The sequence below is a fragment of the Cervus elaphus genome, chromosome 9, assembly GCF_910594005.1.
Source record: "Cervus elaphus chromosome 9, mCerEla1.1, whole genome shotgun sequence".
Taxonomy (NCBI): Eukaryota; Metazoa; Chordata; class Mammalia; order Artiodactyla; family Cervidae; genus Cervus; species Cervus elaphus.
In genome coordinates, this window is record NC_057823.1 from 53,581,874 (window position 1) to 53,599,476 (window position 17,603).

Consider the following 17,603-nt stretch of genomic DNA (forward strand, 5'->3'; position numbering starts at 1 on the left):
GAGAATTATAGCTATAAATGTAAAAAGTAATTGATTTTTTGAAAACACCACACAACAGTATTTTCATGACTTTGCTGTATGCAAAGAATTAAAGAGAATACAAAAAAAAATCAAACCATAAATGAAAAATATTGAAAATTAGACTAAATTAAAATTTGAAGGTTTTGTTCTTCAGAGATACCTTGAGAGTTAAAGTGCAAGCAATAGAATCAGAGAAGATACCTGCAATACATACTTCTGAAAAAGTACTTAAGTCCAGAATATATAAGGAACTTCTAAAGATCAGTAAGGAAAAAAAGGCAAATGTCCTAACAAGAACAGTAGACAAGAGACTTCTGTACTTCACAAGAATGTACTCTAATAAAAATAAACAAGTGAAAATGGACTCATTTAATTAATCTTCAGGGGAATCCTAATTAAAGTTACAATATGACATCACCACACACTCACCAAAATGGTTAAAAGACAATATCAAATGATGACAAGGATTTGGAGCAACTGGAGCTCTCACTCTTCATTGGTTTTGGTAAAACCACATTAGAAAACTATTTTGCAATATCTAATAAAGCTAAATACATGTGCACATCTTAACCCATAACTGTGTAACTCCTAGGAATTTATTGAACATAAATGCACACAATATAAATGCACACAAAGACAGCAAAAATATTCATAGCAGCAGTACTCAAAATATCCCTAAACTGGAAAATACCAATGTCCATCAACTGGAGAATAGAAAAACAAATCATTGTACAATAGAGTAATACAAAGCAATGAGATAAGTTATAACAGTATGGAAGGGGTGGACTTTACAAACATATGAATAATATTGTATAACTCCATTTGTGTGAAAGCTTAAAAACAAGAACCCACACTATAATAATAGAAATCAGAAGAGTTTTACCTTTACAGGGTAGTGACCAGAAATGACAGGAGGGGGTTTCTAGGGTTTTGGTACATTTTAGTTTCAATTTAGGTTCTGCTTACCAGTGTTCACTTCCTGAAACATTATTGAGTTGTACACATATGATTTGTGCCCTTTTCTGATGTATATTTAATAGAAAACAATTTTGCAAAATTGTAAACTTACCATTATTACTAATTTCTTGAATATAATCAAATAAGAATCCCACAAGAGGAAGTTTGAGTACTCAAAAGGTGTTTTATGAGGAATACTGATACATCATTTTAGTTTGTTCTGAAAAGTATTATTTCACTGGAAATTAACTTAGCAAATGCTTATTCAGAACCTGCAGTAACTAAAAACTGGAAATACAGAATCAATCGGGAGCATTTCTGCTTAAAAGGAAACTGATACAAACCAAGGTAAAGCTTGGAATGAAATGGCCAATACTATATGCAAAAGTCAATAATGACGCCTAGTGGCGCTGCAAGTTAGGAGTATGAATGAAGGGATCTGTGACTGCCCCTTAGTCATTACAGTGGGAATCAGAACCCCTCATGCTTTCTAAAAGAAGGAAGCAATTTACATAGATCTAGGGGCAGAGATCTCTGAGAAGGGCATCATCCTAGCGCAAGTCACTAGATCAAATTCCATTTAACGAACTCATCTGGATTGATTGTATATCGAGTTGAAGAAACTACCTTCTTGCACCGGGTCTGGACAATGAAATTAGGTATTCCATGCCAGAAGAAACAAAAAGTGGGTCTTTTGTGGCCAACCTGGCAAAAGACCTGGGTCTCAGGGTGGGGGAACTAGCCACTCGGGGGCTCGCGAATCCATTACAAAGGAGACAAACAGCTCTTGCACCTGGATATAACGACCGGCAATTTGCTTCTATATGAAAAACTAGACCGGGAGTGTTGTGCTGGACAACAGATCCCTGTATACTGCTTTTCCAACTATTACTGGAAAACCCGGTGCAGATTATTCAAGCTGATCTGCATCGCACAGATATAAATGACCATTCCCCAGAGTTCCTAGAGAGAGAAATGCTCCTAAAAATCCCCGAGAGCGTCCAGACAGGGACTGTTTCCTTTGAAAATAGATCAGGACTTTGACATAGGTAGCAACACGGTTCAAAACTACACAGTCAGCCCCAAATCCCATTTTCATGTTGTCACTCATCATCGTGGAGATGGCAGAAAATACCCAGAGCTGGTGCTGACAAAGCACTGGACCGGGAGCAGCAGCCTGAGCTGTTTAACCCTCACCGCGCTGGATGGTGGGGCTCCGCCCAGGTCTGGGACCACTACAGTCCGCATCGAAGTCGTGGACATTAACGACAATGCCCCCAGAGTTTTTACGGTCCGTCTATGAGGTACAGATTCCGGAGAACAGCCCCCTAAACTCCTTAGTTGTCGCTGTCTCTGCCCGAGGTGCAGATGCAGGAACACATGGGAAAGTAGCCTATGCTCTATTCCAAGGAGATGAAGTTACTCAACCATTTGTAATAGACGAAATAACAGGAGAAATTGGTCTGAAAAGGGCATTGGATTTCGAGGCAGCTCGGTTTTATAACGTGGAGATTGCAGCCACAGACGGCAGGGGCCTTTCAGGAAAATGCGCTGTAGCCACAGAAGTGGTGAATGTGAATGACGACGCCCCCGAGCTGACCATGTCGAGATTCATCAGCTCTATCCCAGAAAACTCCCCAGAGACTGTGGTGGCCGTTTTCAGTGTTTCTGATCCAGATTCCGGGGACAACGGTAAGATGGTTTCCTCCATTCAGAATGACCTCCCCTTTCTCTTGAAACCCACGTTCAAAAACTTTTACACCCTGGTGACAGACCGCTAGACAGAGAGGAAAGAGCCGGGTACGACATCCCCACCACGGTCACTGACATGGGAACCCCCAGACTGAAAACCCAGCACAACATAACCGTGCTGGTGGCCGACGTCAACGACAACGCCCCCGCCTTCACCCAGACCTCCTACACCCTGTGGGTCCGCGAGAACAACAGCCCCGCCCTGCACATCGGCAGCGTCAGCGCCACAGACACAGACGCGGGCGCCAACGCCCAGGTCACCTACTCGCTGCTGCCGCCGCCAGACCCGCACCTGCCCCTCGCCTCCCTCGTGTCCATCAACCCCGACAACGGCCACCTCTTCGCCCTCACGTCCCTGGACTACGAGGCCCTGCGGGCCTTCGAGTTCCGCGTGGCCGCCGCCGACCGCGGCTCGCCCGCGCTCAGCAGCCAGGCGCTGGTGCGCCTGCTCGTGGCGGACGCCAACGACAACGCGCCCTTCGTCCTCTACCCGCTGCAGAACGCCTCGGCGCCCTGCACCGAGCTGGTGCCCAGGGCGGCCGAGCCCGGCTACCTGGTGACCAAGGTGGTGGCGGTGGACGGCGACGCGGGCCAGAACGCCTGGCTGTCGTACCAGCTGCTCAAGGCCACGGAGCCCGGGCTGTTCGGCGTGTGGGCGCACAACGGCGAGGTGCGCACGGCGCGGCTGCTGAGCGAGCGCGACGCGCCCAAGCAGCGGCTGGTGGTGCTGGTCAAGGACAACGGCGAGCCGCCGCTGTCGGCCAGCGTCACGCTGCACGTGCTGCTGGTGGACGGCTTCTCGCAGCCCTACCTGCCGCCCCCGGAAGCGGAAGCGGCGGCCGCGGCGCCGGCCGACCGCTCACCGTCTACCTGGTGGTGGCCTTGGCGTCGGTGTCGTCGCTCTTCCTCTTCTCGGTGCTGGTGTTCGTGGCGGCGCGGCTGTGCAGGAGGGGCGGGGCGGGCTCGGCGGGTCGCTGCCCGGTGCCCGAGGGCCACTTCCCGGGCCACCTGGTGGACGTCAGCGGCACGGGGACCCTGTCCCAGAGCTACCAGTACGAAGTGTGTCTGACGGGAGGTACTGGGACGGGGGAATTCAAGTGTCTAAAGCCGATTCTTCCCACATTCCCTCTCCGGGGCACTGTGAGGGAAATGGAGGAAAACCCCACCGTTTGAAGTAGTTTCCTTTTCAATTAAGTATTGGATTATTCTGTTAGTAAGCCCTACTTAATAAATTTGGTAATCTATTTTAACTTAAAGATACATGTTATCGATACATAGTGACGGTCCGTTTCATGATTGTTTTACTACTGCTCCTCATTGTGAAATTTTAAAGAGTCAGACAGTGGGTATTCACTGTATTTTTCTTGCGTTAACTTTAGGGTTTTTAAAATATTACTCTCCACTATATTGACAATCTGAATGAAAAGTAAAATTTTATTTTACTGTTTAGGCGCTAAGTCATGTCTGACTCCTTGCAACCCCATGGATCATAGCCCACCAGGTTCCTCTGTCCATGGGATTTCCCAGGCAAGAATATTGGAGTGGTTTGCAATTTCTTTCTCAAGGGATCTTCTTGACCCAGGAATCAAACCTGAGTCTCCTGCATTGGCAGGCAGATTCTTTACCGCAGAGCCACCAGGGAACACTAAAATTTTATTTGCATAATTTTAAAACATTTTAATCATCTATCCTTTTTATAAAATTTATATTCCAAGGTCCTCAAGATTGCATCTCTAACTAGCAGTGACAGCTGTCATCACAAGTGACATGTAGGGACATGCTTAAAATATGTTTGATAGTTTTTTAACCCACCGATGTACGTCTCACTTTTGGGTAACTTCTATAGTGTGAAAAACTAAAAACAGATACTAAATACGGCTAAATACTAAATAGCTAGTCATATTTATGTGCATTTAAGTATATCACAATAGTACATACACTTTTCTATCAATACAGACTTCAGGAAAGTGTCAACACATTACAGTTTTTGAACTTCATGTAAGTATATGATGGTCACTTAAAAAAACAATTATAAATGCTTAATAAATATTTGCTAATGTTATTAACAGTCCAATAGTGAATTTTTAAAATAACCTTCAAGGAATAAGTAACCCTAATATTCTCACTACAATATAGTATCCTTGCCAATAAATAAATTATTAAATATCACCCTTTTATTTGCCTTCTAAACAGAAGACACCCTCATTCACCCTAAACTCTATTACAGAATATAAAGTGCTTCGGAGTACATTTCATCTCCTTGTCTTTGTCTAACAATTTGAAAGTTCAAAAAGTATTTTTAGGAAAATCCAGATTATATTTTTTCAAGCTCCTGTGCCTGTTTCTCAAGCTTCTATATGTGTGTTCCGTCCCAAGACCTAAGTTAGTTACTAGTAGCAGGTTACTAAGTAATGCCAGATTTTTCTCTTTCACTTATATGTATGCATCATTTACCTTTGTTAGCCACAAAATCATTTACTTTCACAATTTAACCCATATTTGGTTTTGTTTTGGTTATATTTGTAGTATATTATGAGAGGTCCCTCTTTGCAACTTCCCATCACAGTCAGGCAATTTATTCTAGAATGACAAATGAGTATTTTCTTTTTATTCTTAATGCAACTGGGCTTAACTAAATTATATTCGTCTGTATTGTGTTCAGATATCATGGCTCTTTTGTCATAGATGATTACCAATTAGTGAGTGAAGGGGAAACTTACACCAGATATTTACCCTCTCCTCCTCCATTCTTCTTTGGGGGATTGCTGCTTCTGCTGTTCTCACTCCAACTACATGACTTTAGTTGGTACAGTGGATTTTTTCAGTAAACCCATCCGCATAGTCCCAGAGGGTATAAAACATACAGGGGGGTGGGTCCTATTTAATGCTGACAGATCAAAACCTTTCCCTAGAAAGTAGATCTTTGATTTTCATTGGCTTTATTGCCTTATTCATGTTTGCAGAAAGACATTGCCTGAGTTGAGAACTTAGTTGGTTTCTAAAAAAACAGTCATTTCCTCTCACTGGGCTATGTACGCAATGAACTTATGAAAGAAAAAAAGATCCAAAGTCTGTGTATCCCAGAGACTGAAAAGTCACATTTTCGCAGAAGTTCCAGGCACACTGCAATTTTGGGGGGAGTAAAAACTGGATTTAAAAATGTATAACTTCTTCTAACACCATAGAACAAATTAGTAATTTTGTAATGTAAGGTTCGCAAGAGCAAGAATTTTTGTGCTTAATTTATAGTGTTATCCCGAGAAGCTATAATAATTCCTGCAGAGACATACTTATTAAATGAATAAATTTGTCTTGAGCTGAGTTTTGCATACCAAACTTGTACCTTTAAAAGGAAAATGAATGTAGACTTAGATAAATAACTTATTTTGCTCTCATAACTAGTGTTAGCTACCTGGACAAGACTGCATTACAGGTGCGGAGGAAAGGAGTTTATAACATTTTATGACCCACAGTGCGTTCACTGCAATTTTGGTATTATATTATGCTTTGAAATGAAAACTCCCTGAAGTTTTAAAGAAGAACGCTTGGTGGCGCTGCAGGCTAAGAGAGTGAAAAACAGTCTCTGCAGAGTCATAGACTCCATAAAAGCCGATCTGTTTCTGTTAGCCCACAAAGGAAATATTTACATGGCTGGGGTAGGTTTCAGAGAGGCAGCTATCCCCTTGTCAGTCCATGACAAGAAGTAACTCAAAATTATTGAACCAAGATAGCAGATCTGGCGCAAAACAATTACTTTATGATTAAATACTGCATCTTTTGGTCTCAGGAACGATGGAGACACCGCAACCCAAAGTGACTCAGAAAAGGCAAGTGACCGCTATTATTATTCTGTTACTATTGTGGGAGGCGGGCGGTGAGATCATTAAGTATTCAGTTCTAGAAGAGAGGGACAGCGGCTCATTTGTGGCCAACCTAGCAAAAGATCTGGGGTTGGGCTTAGGGGAGCTGGCTTCTCGGGGCGCCCAGATTCTTTTCAAAGGGAATAAACAGCATTTGCAGATCGAGCAGAAGAGTGGGAATTTGATACTAAAAGAAAAAGTGGACCGAGAAGATTTGTGCGGTGACACGGATCCATGTATACTGCATTTCCAGGTGTTACTGAAAAACCCAGTGCAGTTTATTCAAGGTGAATTACAGATTGAAGATGTAAATGACCATGCCCCAGAATTCTTGGAAAATGAAATCCTCCTGAAAATATCGGAAAGCAGCCATCCAGGGTCTGCATATCCTTTGAAAATAGCTCAAGATTTAGACGTTGGCAGTAATACAGTACAGAACTACACAATTAGCTCCAACTTCCATTTCCACCTTTTTACTCGAAATCACAGCGATGGCAGAAAATACCCAGAGCTGGTGCTGGACCAAGAGTTGGACCGTGAGGAGCAGCCCGAGCTCAGGTTAACCCTCACAGCGATGGATGGTGGGTCACCGCCCAAGACCGGGACTTCGCAGGTCCTCATCATAGTCCTGGACATAAATGACAACGCCCCTGAATTTGCTCAGCAGCTCTACCAGGTGCAGGTCCCAGAAAACAGCCCTACAGGCTCCCTTGTCATCACTGTTTCTGCTAGAGATTTGGATGCTGGGATCCATGGTGAGCTCTCCTACTCATTTTTCCAATCCTCAAGTCACGTCATTCAGGCCTTCGAAATAAACACAGTCACAGGGGATATTCGATTAAAAAAAAAGTTGGATTTTGAGGAAATTAGATCTTATCATATGGAAATTGAGGCCTCAGATGGCGGCGGTCTTTCAGGAAAATGCACTGTAGCCGTAGAAGTGATGGATGTAAACGACAATGCCCCTGAATTGACCATATCACTACTCATCAATGATATCCCAGAAAATACCCCTGACGCTGTGGTCGCTGTTTTTGGAATTTCAGATTCAGACTCTGGTAACAATGGCAAAATGACGTGTTCCATTCAAGACCATCTCCCTTTCCTTCTGAAGCTCACGATAGAAAATTTTTACACCTTGGTAACAGAAGGCGCACTGGACAGAGAACAAAAAGCCGAGTACAACATCACGATCACGGTCACTGACATGGGAACCCCCAGACTGAAAACCCAGCACAACATAACCGTGCTGGTGGCCGACGTCAACGACAACGCCCCCGCCTTCACCCAGACCTCCTACACCCTGTGGGTCCGCGAGAACAACAGCCCCGCCCTGCACATCGGCACCGTCAGCGCCACAGACACAGACGCGGGCGCCAACGCCCAGGTCACCTACTCGCTGCTGCCGCCGCCAGACCCGCACCTGCCCCTCGCCTCCCTCGTGTCCATCAACCCCGACAATGGCCACCTCTTCGCCCTCACGTCCCTGGACTACGAGGCCCTGCGGGCCTTCGAGTTCCGCGTGGCCGCCGCCGACCGCGGCTCGCCCGCGCTCAGCAGCCAGGCGCTGGTGCGCCTGCTCGTGGAGGACGCCAACGACAACGCGCCCTTCGTCCTCTACCCGCTGCAGAACGCCTCGGCGCCCTGCACCGAGCTGGTGCCCAGGGCGGCCGAGCCCGGCTACCTGGTGACCAAGGTGGTGGCGGTGGACGGCGACGCGGGCCAGAACGCCTGGCTGTCGTACCAGCTGCTCAAGGCCACGGAGCCCGGGCTGTTCGGCGTGTGGGCGCACAACGGCGAGGTGCGCACGGCGCGGCTGCTGAGCGAGCGCGACGCGCCCAAGCAGCGGCTGGTGGTGCTGGTCAAGGACAACGGCGAGCCGCCGCTGTCGGCCAGCGTCACGCTGCACGTGCTGCTGGTGGACGGCTTCTCGCAGCCCTACCTGCCGCCCCCGGAAGCGGAAGCGGCGGCCGCGGCGCCGGCCGACCCGCTCACCGTCTACCTGGTGGTGGCCTTGGCGTCGGTGTCGTCGCTCTTCCTTTTCTCGGTGCTGGTGTTCGTGGCGGCGCGGCTGTGCAGGAGGGGCGGGGCGGGCTCGGCGGGTCGCTGCCCGGTGCCCGAGGGCCACTTCCCGGGCCACCTGGTGGACGTCAGCGGCACGGGGACCCTGTCCCAGAGCTACCAGTACGAGGTGTGTCTGATGGGAGGTACCGCGTCCGGCGAATTCAGGCTTCTCAAACCTATTGTCCCCAGCCTCATGAGTGAAGTAGCTGGTATGGACACCGCGGAAAACGCTAACTTTAGAAATCGTTTGGGATTCAATTAGGAATCTCACTTGACAACGTGATCGATGATCGTATTCACTATTAATTTCCAACCCTTTCATTAACATGAAGAGCTTACATATTCACACATTCGTTAAATATTGTCCTATGTATAGTTTGAAGTGTTTTACATTCCGAATCTCTAGGTGGTTTTTATTGTTGCTCTTTTGTTGGCTTTTGTAAGCTCTTAACATTTTGCATGGGAGATCAAACATTTAGCAGAGAAATAGTGTTTCTCAAGTTTTGGAGGGTCAGATTTTTCTAAGTCACAAGTGTTTTCAGGTTCCTGATAGTTGAGCTTGTTCGTTGATATCTTGCTATAATTAAGAGAATTGTGTTTTACAATTATTATCGCATGTCTATTATGAATGATGGCTTTTAGTTTTAAAAATTTTCACTTATGCGAAAAACTGTGTGACCTTGTAAATTGCTGGAGTTCTGTAGTGTTGTTTCAAAAACACCATTGTCTTTCCTCAAATGAACTAATATTTTATCTGAATGCTTTTTGAGTATTTTCTTTCAAAATTGGTATCATTTAATTAGACCATCTACTATAATTTTAAAGGATTTAATCCCAGTTAAGTAGAAAAAAGCTGGTAGAGTTATGATTTGTTTTTCATAATAAATGATTTTTAGTATGAAAATGATTCTAAAATAATAATTTTAACATTTAATAAGAATAAAAAGGAAAGAAAATTAACATGATTCTCCCACTCAGAAATAATTTTCAACATCATCCTAAAACATTTCCATGATGCTTATAATAGATGAAAATTATATTAAATGGATCTGTAATTTATCTTTATAATTAAAACTATCAGATTTTACTTGAATAAAAACAAAATAATATGAAACTACAGAACTTGCTTATGCTTAAATAATCCCTACAGGGTTAACAAACAAACGTGTGATGCATATTAAAATATTAGCATCACTTAACTGCCCTCTTATGAGTGAGCAAATAGGGACTTCCCTGGTGACCCACTGGCTAAGTCTCCAGGCTCCCAAAGCAGGCACCCTGGGTTCAGTCCCTGGCCAGGGAACTAGATCCCTAATCCTGGCATCCCATCATTCCACATGCTGCAACTAAGACACAGGTAAAGTCTGCATGTTACTACTAAGACTCAACACAGCTAAATAAGTACGTAAACTTAAGAACATAGCAAATATATAGAGTTATCAATGTTTATAACATTTACAATGTGTTTTTTTCTCCTTTGAGATTCTGATTTTGTTTCTTTTGGATATATACCCAGAAGTGGTATTGCTGGATCATATGGTTCTGTTTACTTTTAATTTTTAAAATTAGTGTTTTTTCCAAGTGCTGTGGACTCAGTTTTGTCTTCCCAAGATCATACATTGAAGCCCTAACCCTCAATGTAATGGAAATTGGAGCTGGGCCTTTGGGGGATAATTAGGTTTGGATACTGTCAGGAGGGCAGGGGTCCTCTTCATGAGATTAATGCCCTCCTAAGAGACACCAGAGAACTTGCTCTTTTTCTCATGTGAGGGCACACTGAGGTGGCCATCTGCAAGCCAGGATGAAAGATCTCATCAGAATCTAACCTGCCAACAGCTAGAGCTGACTTCCAGCCTCCAGAACTGTTAAGAAATAAGTTTCTGTTGCTTAATCCACACAGTCTATGGTATTTTTTATGGCAGGTTGAAAGCTGCCCAAACCCTGGAAGGGACCTAAGTCAATGAATTTGTTGTTGTTTTAGTTGCTAAGTCATGTCACACTTTTTTGTGATCCCACTGGACTATAGTCCACCAGGTTCCTTTGTCCATGGCATTTCCAAGGCAAGAATACTGGAGTGAGTTGCCATTTCCTTCTCCATACAATGTGTTTTAAAAAGATGATGTTTATCATTGTTTAGGCATTTTATGTTTTAAATATTTAATTTGTCATACAACGCTTCAGTTTTTCCAAGTGTACTCATGTCTGACTGCCCAGAGATAACTACTTCTGAGACTTTTTTTTTTGAGACTTTTAACTTTTTTTTCCCATATTTGCTTCCATGTTTCTAAATAATATGCTGAGAAAATGCTTTTTCTCAATTTAAGTTTTAGATATTATCCATTTACTTCTAAGGAGCACACACACACACTTGAACACTTCTACCCCATCCTCTCTGATAACAATGTCATAATCTGTTTAAGTAGTGTTTAAATAGTTACATAAATATCACTTAGACCTGAACCTCATGTTGCTGATATTTTTCTTTTCTTTACTCTTAAGTTTATAATTGTCTCACTTTCCACTTACTTTTCTAAGTATATACTTTTAAGTTATTCCCATACTTTGTAAAGTCTGAAGCACCTCGTTATATTATTAAGTGCTTAAAAAACACTTCTCAGTTCCATTTTTTCCCATGGAGCCATCCTGGATCCACCTAGGCTTGTACTCAGTTGTACACTATTTGTTCTCTAGTCCTACTCCATGGCTGGCAGTTTGGGACTTGTGCTATACTTTTCATCCTAGGAAATCCTTTTATCTCTCTCCTGAGTTTGATTTCATTTTCTGCATTTTTATGACTTCCTCTTTATTGGTTTATTTCCCTACATTCCTGAAAAATATTTGGTGATAAAGTTATTGAGAACTTGAACATCTGAAAATTTTCGATGCGGTAAAATCAAATGATTTACTGATTTCAGTGAATGTGGAATTACAGGTTAGGAATTATTTGTTGCTAGCATTTTGAAGGCATTCCTTTGTTTTCTAATCTTTTGTGTTGAGGAATTCAACATTTTCATTACCCGTTTTTTTCTAAGATCTGTTTTTTCTAGATCCCTGGTTCTCAGCTGGGGCAGTCTTGCCACCCAGCAACACTCGGTAATACATGGAAACATTTCTCATTGGCACCATTGGAGGAGATGGTGCTACTGGCATCTAGTTGGTAGAGGCCAGGGATGTTGCTAAACATTCTACAATGCGTGGGACAGGAATTATATGGCCCCCATATAAGGAATTATATGGCCCCCAAGTGCCAATAGTACTGAGGCTAAGAAAGCTTGTTAAAGATGAAATTAGGTCATTATATATTACCTCCATTTTTATAGAATTTCTTAACTATGTAGTGTCATAGTGTAAGAATTTTGTCATTTATTATAATTCTTCAGTGAGAATTGTCAATCTTGTGACATATATTCTTTAGACTAGGACTGGATTTGGGATGTGTGTGTGTGTGATTTTAAAAATTATTTCCTCTACTCAGTGTCCTTGTTTACTGGTTCTCTAACTACTTCTAGTTATATAGTGACCTCCTTGGTTGATATTCAATTTTTCTTAATGTTTCTCTATTTACTGCCTTTTGTCTTCATTTCCCTGGATTCTAATAATTTTCTCAACCTTCTTATTCAGTTTTTTAAATTTATTTAATTGGAGGCTAATTATTTTACAATATTGTGGTAGTTTTTTCCATACATTGACATGAATCAGCCAAGGGTGTACATGTGTTCCCCATCCTGAACCTCCCCTCCCACCTCCCTCGCCATCCCATCCCTCAGGGTTGTCCCGGTGCACTGGCTTTGAGTACCTTGTTTCATGCATCCAATGTGGACTGGTGATCTGCTTCACATATGGTAATAGACATGTTTCAAAGCTATTCTCTCAAATCACCCCACCCTCACCTTCTCCCACAGAGTCCAAAAGTCTGTTCTTTATATCTGTGTCTCTTTTGCTGTCTCGCATATAGGGTTATTGTTATCATCTTTCTAAATTCCATATATATGTGTGTTAATATACTGTATTGGTGTTTTTCTTTCTGACTTACTTTATTCTGTAGAATAGGCTCCAATTTCATCCACCTCATTAGAACTGATTCAAATGTGTTCTTTTTAATAGCTGAGTAATATTCCACTGTGTATATGTACCATGGCTTTCTTATCCATTCGTCTGCCAATGGACATCTAGGTTGCTTCCATGTCCTAGCTATTGTAAACAGTGCTGCAATGAACACTGGGGTATACATGTCTCTTTCAATTCTGATTTCATCAGTGTGTATGCCCAGCAGTGGGATTGCTGGGTCGTGTGGCAGTTCTATTTCCACTTTTTAAAGGAATCTCCACACTGTTTTCCATAGTGGCTGTACTAGTTTTCATTTCCACTAACAGTGTAAGAGGGTTCCCTTTTCTCCACCCCCTCTCCAGCATTTGTTGTTTGTAGACTTTTTGATAGCAGCCATTCTGAGCAGCATCTCAACCTATTTTTAACCCTTCAGATTGAGTTTTGTTGTTTTTATTCAGTCACTCAGGACTGTCTGACTCTTTGCAATGCCAAGGACTGCAGCATGCCAGGCTTCCCTGTCCTTCACCATCTCCCAGAGCTTGCTCAAATTCATACCCATTGAGTTGGTAATGCCATCCAACGATCTCGTCCTCTGTCACCCCTTCTCTTCTTGCCTTCAATTTTTCACAGCATCAGGATCTTTTCCAGTGAGTCAGCTCTTTGCATTAGGTAGCCAAAGTATTGGAACTTCAGCATTACTCCTTCCAATGATCATTCAGGGTTGATTTCCTTTAGGATTGACAGGTTTGATCTCCTTGCAGTCCAAGGGACTCTTAAGAGGCTTCTCCGACACCACAGTTCAAAAGCATCAGTTCTTTGGTGATCAGCCTTCTTTATGGTACAACTCTCACACCAGTACAGGAGTACTGGAAAAACCATAGCTTTCACTAGACGGATCTTTGGTGGCAAAATAATGTCTCTGCTTTTAAAATATGCTATCTAGGTTAGTTAGTCATAGTTTTTCTTCCAAGGAGCAAGTGTCTTATAATTTCATGGCTGCAGTCACCATCTGCAGTGATTTTGGAGGCCAATAAAATAAAGTCTGTTATGGTTTTCATCGTTTCCCCATCTATTTGCCATGAAATGATGGGGCCAGATGCCATGATCTTTGTTTTTAGAATGTTGAGTTATAAGCCAGCCTTTTCACTCTCCTCTTTCACTTTCATCAAGAGGCTCTTTAGTTCCTCTTCACTTTCTGCCAAAGGGTGGTATCATCTGCTTGTCTGAGGTTATTGATATTTCTCCCAGCAATCTGGATTCCAGGTTGTGCTTCATCCAGTCCAACATTTCACATGATGTACTCTGCATATGTTAAATAAGCAGGGTGACAATATACAGCCTTGACGTACTCCTTTCTCAATTTGGAACCAGTCCATTGTTCCATGTCCTGTTCTAACTGTTGTTTCTTGACCTGCACACAGATTTCTCAGGAGGCAGGAAAGGGGATCTGGTTTTCCCATCTCTAAGAATTTTCCACAGTTTGCTGTGATCCACACAGTCAAAGGCTTTAGCATAGTCAATAAAGCAGAAATAGATGTTTTTCTGAAATTCTCTTGCTTTTCCTATGATCCAACAGATGTTGGCAATTTGACCTCCAGTCCATCTGCCGTCTCTAAATCCAGCTTGAACATCTGGAAGTTCTCAGTTTACATACTGTTGAAGCCTTGCTTGGAGAATTTTAAGCATTACTTTGCTAGTGTGTGAGATGAGTGCAACTGTGCAGTAGTTGGAACATTTTTGGCACTGCCTTTCTTTCGGACTGAAATGAAAACTGACCTCTTCAGTCCTGTAGCCACTGCAGAGTTTTCCAAATTTGCTGGCATATTGAGTGCAGCACTTTCACAGCATCATCTTTCAGGATTTGAAATATCTCAACTGGAATTCCATCACCTCCACTAACTTTGTTTGTAGTGTTGCTTCCTAAGACCCACTTGACTTCACACTCCAGGATGTCTGGCTCTAGGTGAGTGATCACACCATCGTGGTTATCTGGGTCATTAAGATCTTTTTTTATAGTTCTGTATATTCTTGCCACCTCTTCTTAATATCTTATGCTTCTGTTAGGTCCATACCATTTCTGTCCTTTATTGTGCCCATCTTTGCATGAAGTGTTTCCTTGGTATCTCTCATTTTCTTGAATAGATCTCTAGCCTTTCCCATTCTATTATTTTCCTCTATTTCTTTGCATCAATCACTTAGGAAGGCTGTCTTATCTCTCCTTGCTATTCTTTGGAACTCTGCATTCAGATGGGTATATCTTTCCATTTCTCCTTTGCCTTTAGCTTCTCTTCTTTTCTCAGCTATTTGTAAGGCCTCCTCAGACAACCATTTTGCCTTTTTGCATTTCTTTTTCTTGGGGAGGTCTTGATCACTGCCTCCTGTACTGTGTCACGAACTTCCGTCCATAGTTCTTCAGGTACTCTGCCTATGAGAGCCAATCCCTTGAAGCTATTTGTCATTTCCACTGTATAATCATAAGGGATTTGATTTAGGTCATACCTGAATGGTCTAGTGGTTTTCCCTACTGTATTCAATTTAAGTCTGAATGTGGCAATAAGGAGTTTATGATCTGAGCCACAGTCAGCTCTCGGTCTTGTTTTTGCTTACTATATAGAGCTTCTCCATCTTCAGCTGCAAAGAATATAGTCAGTGTGATTTCAGTATTGACCATCTGGTGATGTCCATGTGTAGAGTCATCTCTTGTGTTGTTGGAAGAGGGTGTTTGCTATGACCAATGCATTCTCTTGGCAAAACTCTATTAGCCTTTACCCTGCTTCATTTTGTACTCCAAAGCCAAACTTCCCTGTTACTCCAGGTATCTCTTGACTTCCTACTTTTGCATTCCAGTCCCCTATGACGAAAAGGACATCTTTTTTTTTTTGGTGTTAGTTCTAGAAGGTCTTGTAGGTCTTGTACAATCATTACTACTGTCTATATCTGGAACATTTTCACATTTTCATCACCCTGAAAAGAAGCCTGGTACCCATTAGCAGTCACTTGCTCTTCAACTGCTAATTAACTTTTTGTCTCTATGGATTCATCTATTCTAGATATTTCATATAAATTGAATCATATAATATGTAGCCATTTAGGTCGGTCTTCCCTCAATTTGCATCATGTTTCCATGTTGTGGCATATATTGGTATTTCATTCCTTTTTATGGCCAAATAATCTATATTAACATGGTATTGATGTACCACATTTTACCAGCTGGGGTTTGTTTCCACATTAGTGCTATTATGAATATCACTGCTGTGAACATTCATGTTCAAGTTTCTATGTGTACATATGTTTTGATCCTCTTGGGTATATACCTAGAGTTAGAATTGCTAGGTCACATATACAGTGACTGTTTAACTTTTTAAGGACCTGCCAAACTGCTTTCCAAGGTAACTGTACCATTTTGCATTCCCAGTGATAGTGTAGGAGGATTCCAGTTTCTCCTCACCAACACTTTTAATTTTCTTTTTGATTATAACCATCCTAGATGGTATGAAATATATCTCATTGTGGTTTGATTTGCATTTCCCAGATAGCTAATTATATTGAACATCTTCCCATTTGATTATTTGACCATTTGAATATCTTCCTGGAGAAATACCTAGTCAAATTCTTTTTACATTTCAAAATAGGATTTTTGTCTTTTTATTGTTGAGTTGGAATAGTTATTCTAGATACTACACCCTTATCAGACATATGATTTACAAATATTTTCTCCCATTATGTGATTTGTCTTTTAAATGTATTGATAGTGTACTTTAAAGTACAAGAGTTTTTTAAAAATTTTAATGAATCCAAATTTATTTATTTTTCCTTTGGTTGCTTATGTTTTTGGTATCATGCCTAAGAAATCATTGCCTAATCGAAGGCCATGAAGATTTACACCTATGTTTTCTTCTTAGCCCTTACATTTAGGCCTTTATCCATCAATGGCAGCCTTTTATTGTATCACACAGACTTGGTCTTTTCTTATATCTCTGAAGATATTAATTTTAGGTTTTAAAATTTTATCTTCTGATCCTAGCATTTCATTTTTCCTTAGAATTATTAATACTTTTACCTTCTTTGTCTTTGGTCTCTACCCTCATTTTAGAGACTCTCCTTTATATGTAGTATGCTGCTCGACTGTTTTTTTTCATGAGACACTAAAAAGCTGATTAAGCATGGTATGTTTGGATGGGACTAATTGAGTGGTTGATCTCATCTTAAGATAATGAAATAGAAAATGACATTTGGCTTGGGGAACAAAAGTTAATATTTGTAAATCTCTTTTCTTGGGCCTATGTTATTTTCCACAGAAAAATTCAACAAGAAGGGTGGTAGTGTTGGAAGATGTTATAAAGATAGCACTCAGCACTAAGAGCTCCTTGGTTGGAACTGGGGTCCTAATCAGTATGTAGAAGTTCTTTAATTCTCTTCTCAATAAGGTCTCAGCCCTACCCTTAGTGTGTTAGCATCCCTCGGTCCAGCCAAGTCTATATAACATCTACAAATAGTGTACCTCCCATTTTCTGCCACTGAGAGAAAAGGGAAGGCACCTTTCTTCAGTGATTGGGGAAGGAATTCTCACATACAAGTAGTCTTTATACAGATTTTCAGCCACTGTTGTTTTCAGTGTTTCCTTGGACCCTCAATATGAATCATTACTTTGGCTGGATTTGATTTTCTTCTTACAAATCCTACCCACCTGCAGCTGTACCCCCACTTTCTACTCTCATTTGGCAACAGAAAAAAACTGAAATCTGTCCATAACGAATTGTCTGTATACTTGGCATCTTCCAAAATTTTTAGTGACTTTTCTCCCCTGCTCTTTACTCTTCTCCTATTCTTTTTGTCTTCATAGATTCATTTATGTTAAACCTTTGCTCTCTATTGCTTAAATGAAGTTTCAAGGGTGAACTG

At 41.9% G+C, this 17,603-nt stretch overlaps 1 protein-coding gene and 1 pseudogene across 1 annotated transcript; both read left to right on the forward strand.

Moving 5' to 3' along the window:
* Positions 1-1,644: 1,644 nt before the first annotated feature.
* Positions 1,645-3,924, forward strand: LOC122700256 (annotated as a pseudogene).
* Positions 3,925-6,302: 2,378 nt separating this feature from the next.
* LOC122700241 (protocadherin beta-17-like) lies at positions 6,303-11,239 on the forward strand. Its single transcript, XM_043912995.1, has one exon. It carries the CDS (start codon positions 6,523-6,525, stop codon positions 8,914-8,916), a length of 2,394 nt encoding a protein of 797 aa, XP_043768930.1. The 5' UTR covers positions 6,303-6,522; the 3' UTR covers positions 8,917-11,239.
* Positions 11,240-17,603: the final 6,364 nt, after the last annotated feature.

Bases quoted from the DNA above. Each gene is read 5' to 3' on its own strand.
- LOC122700241 (XM_043912995.1), top strand. From the start codon at position 6,523: ATGGAGACACCGCAACCCAAAGTGACTCAGAAAAGGCAAGTGACCGCT.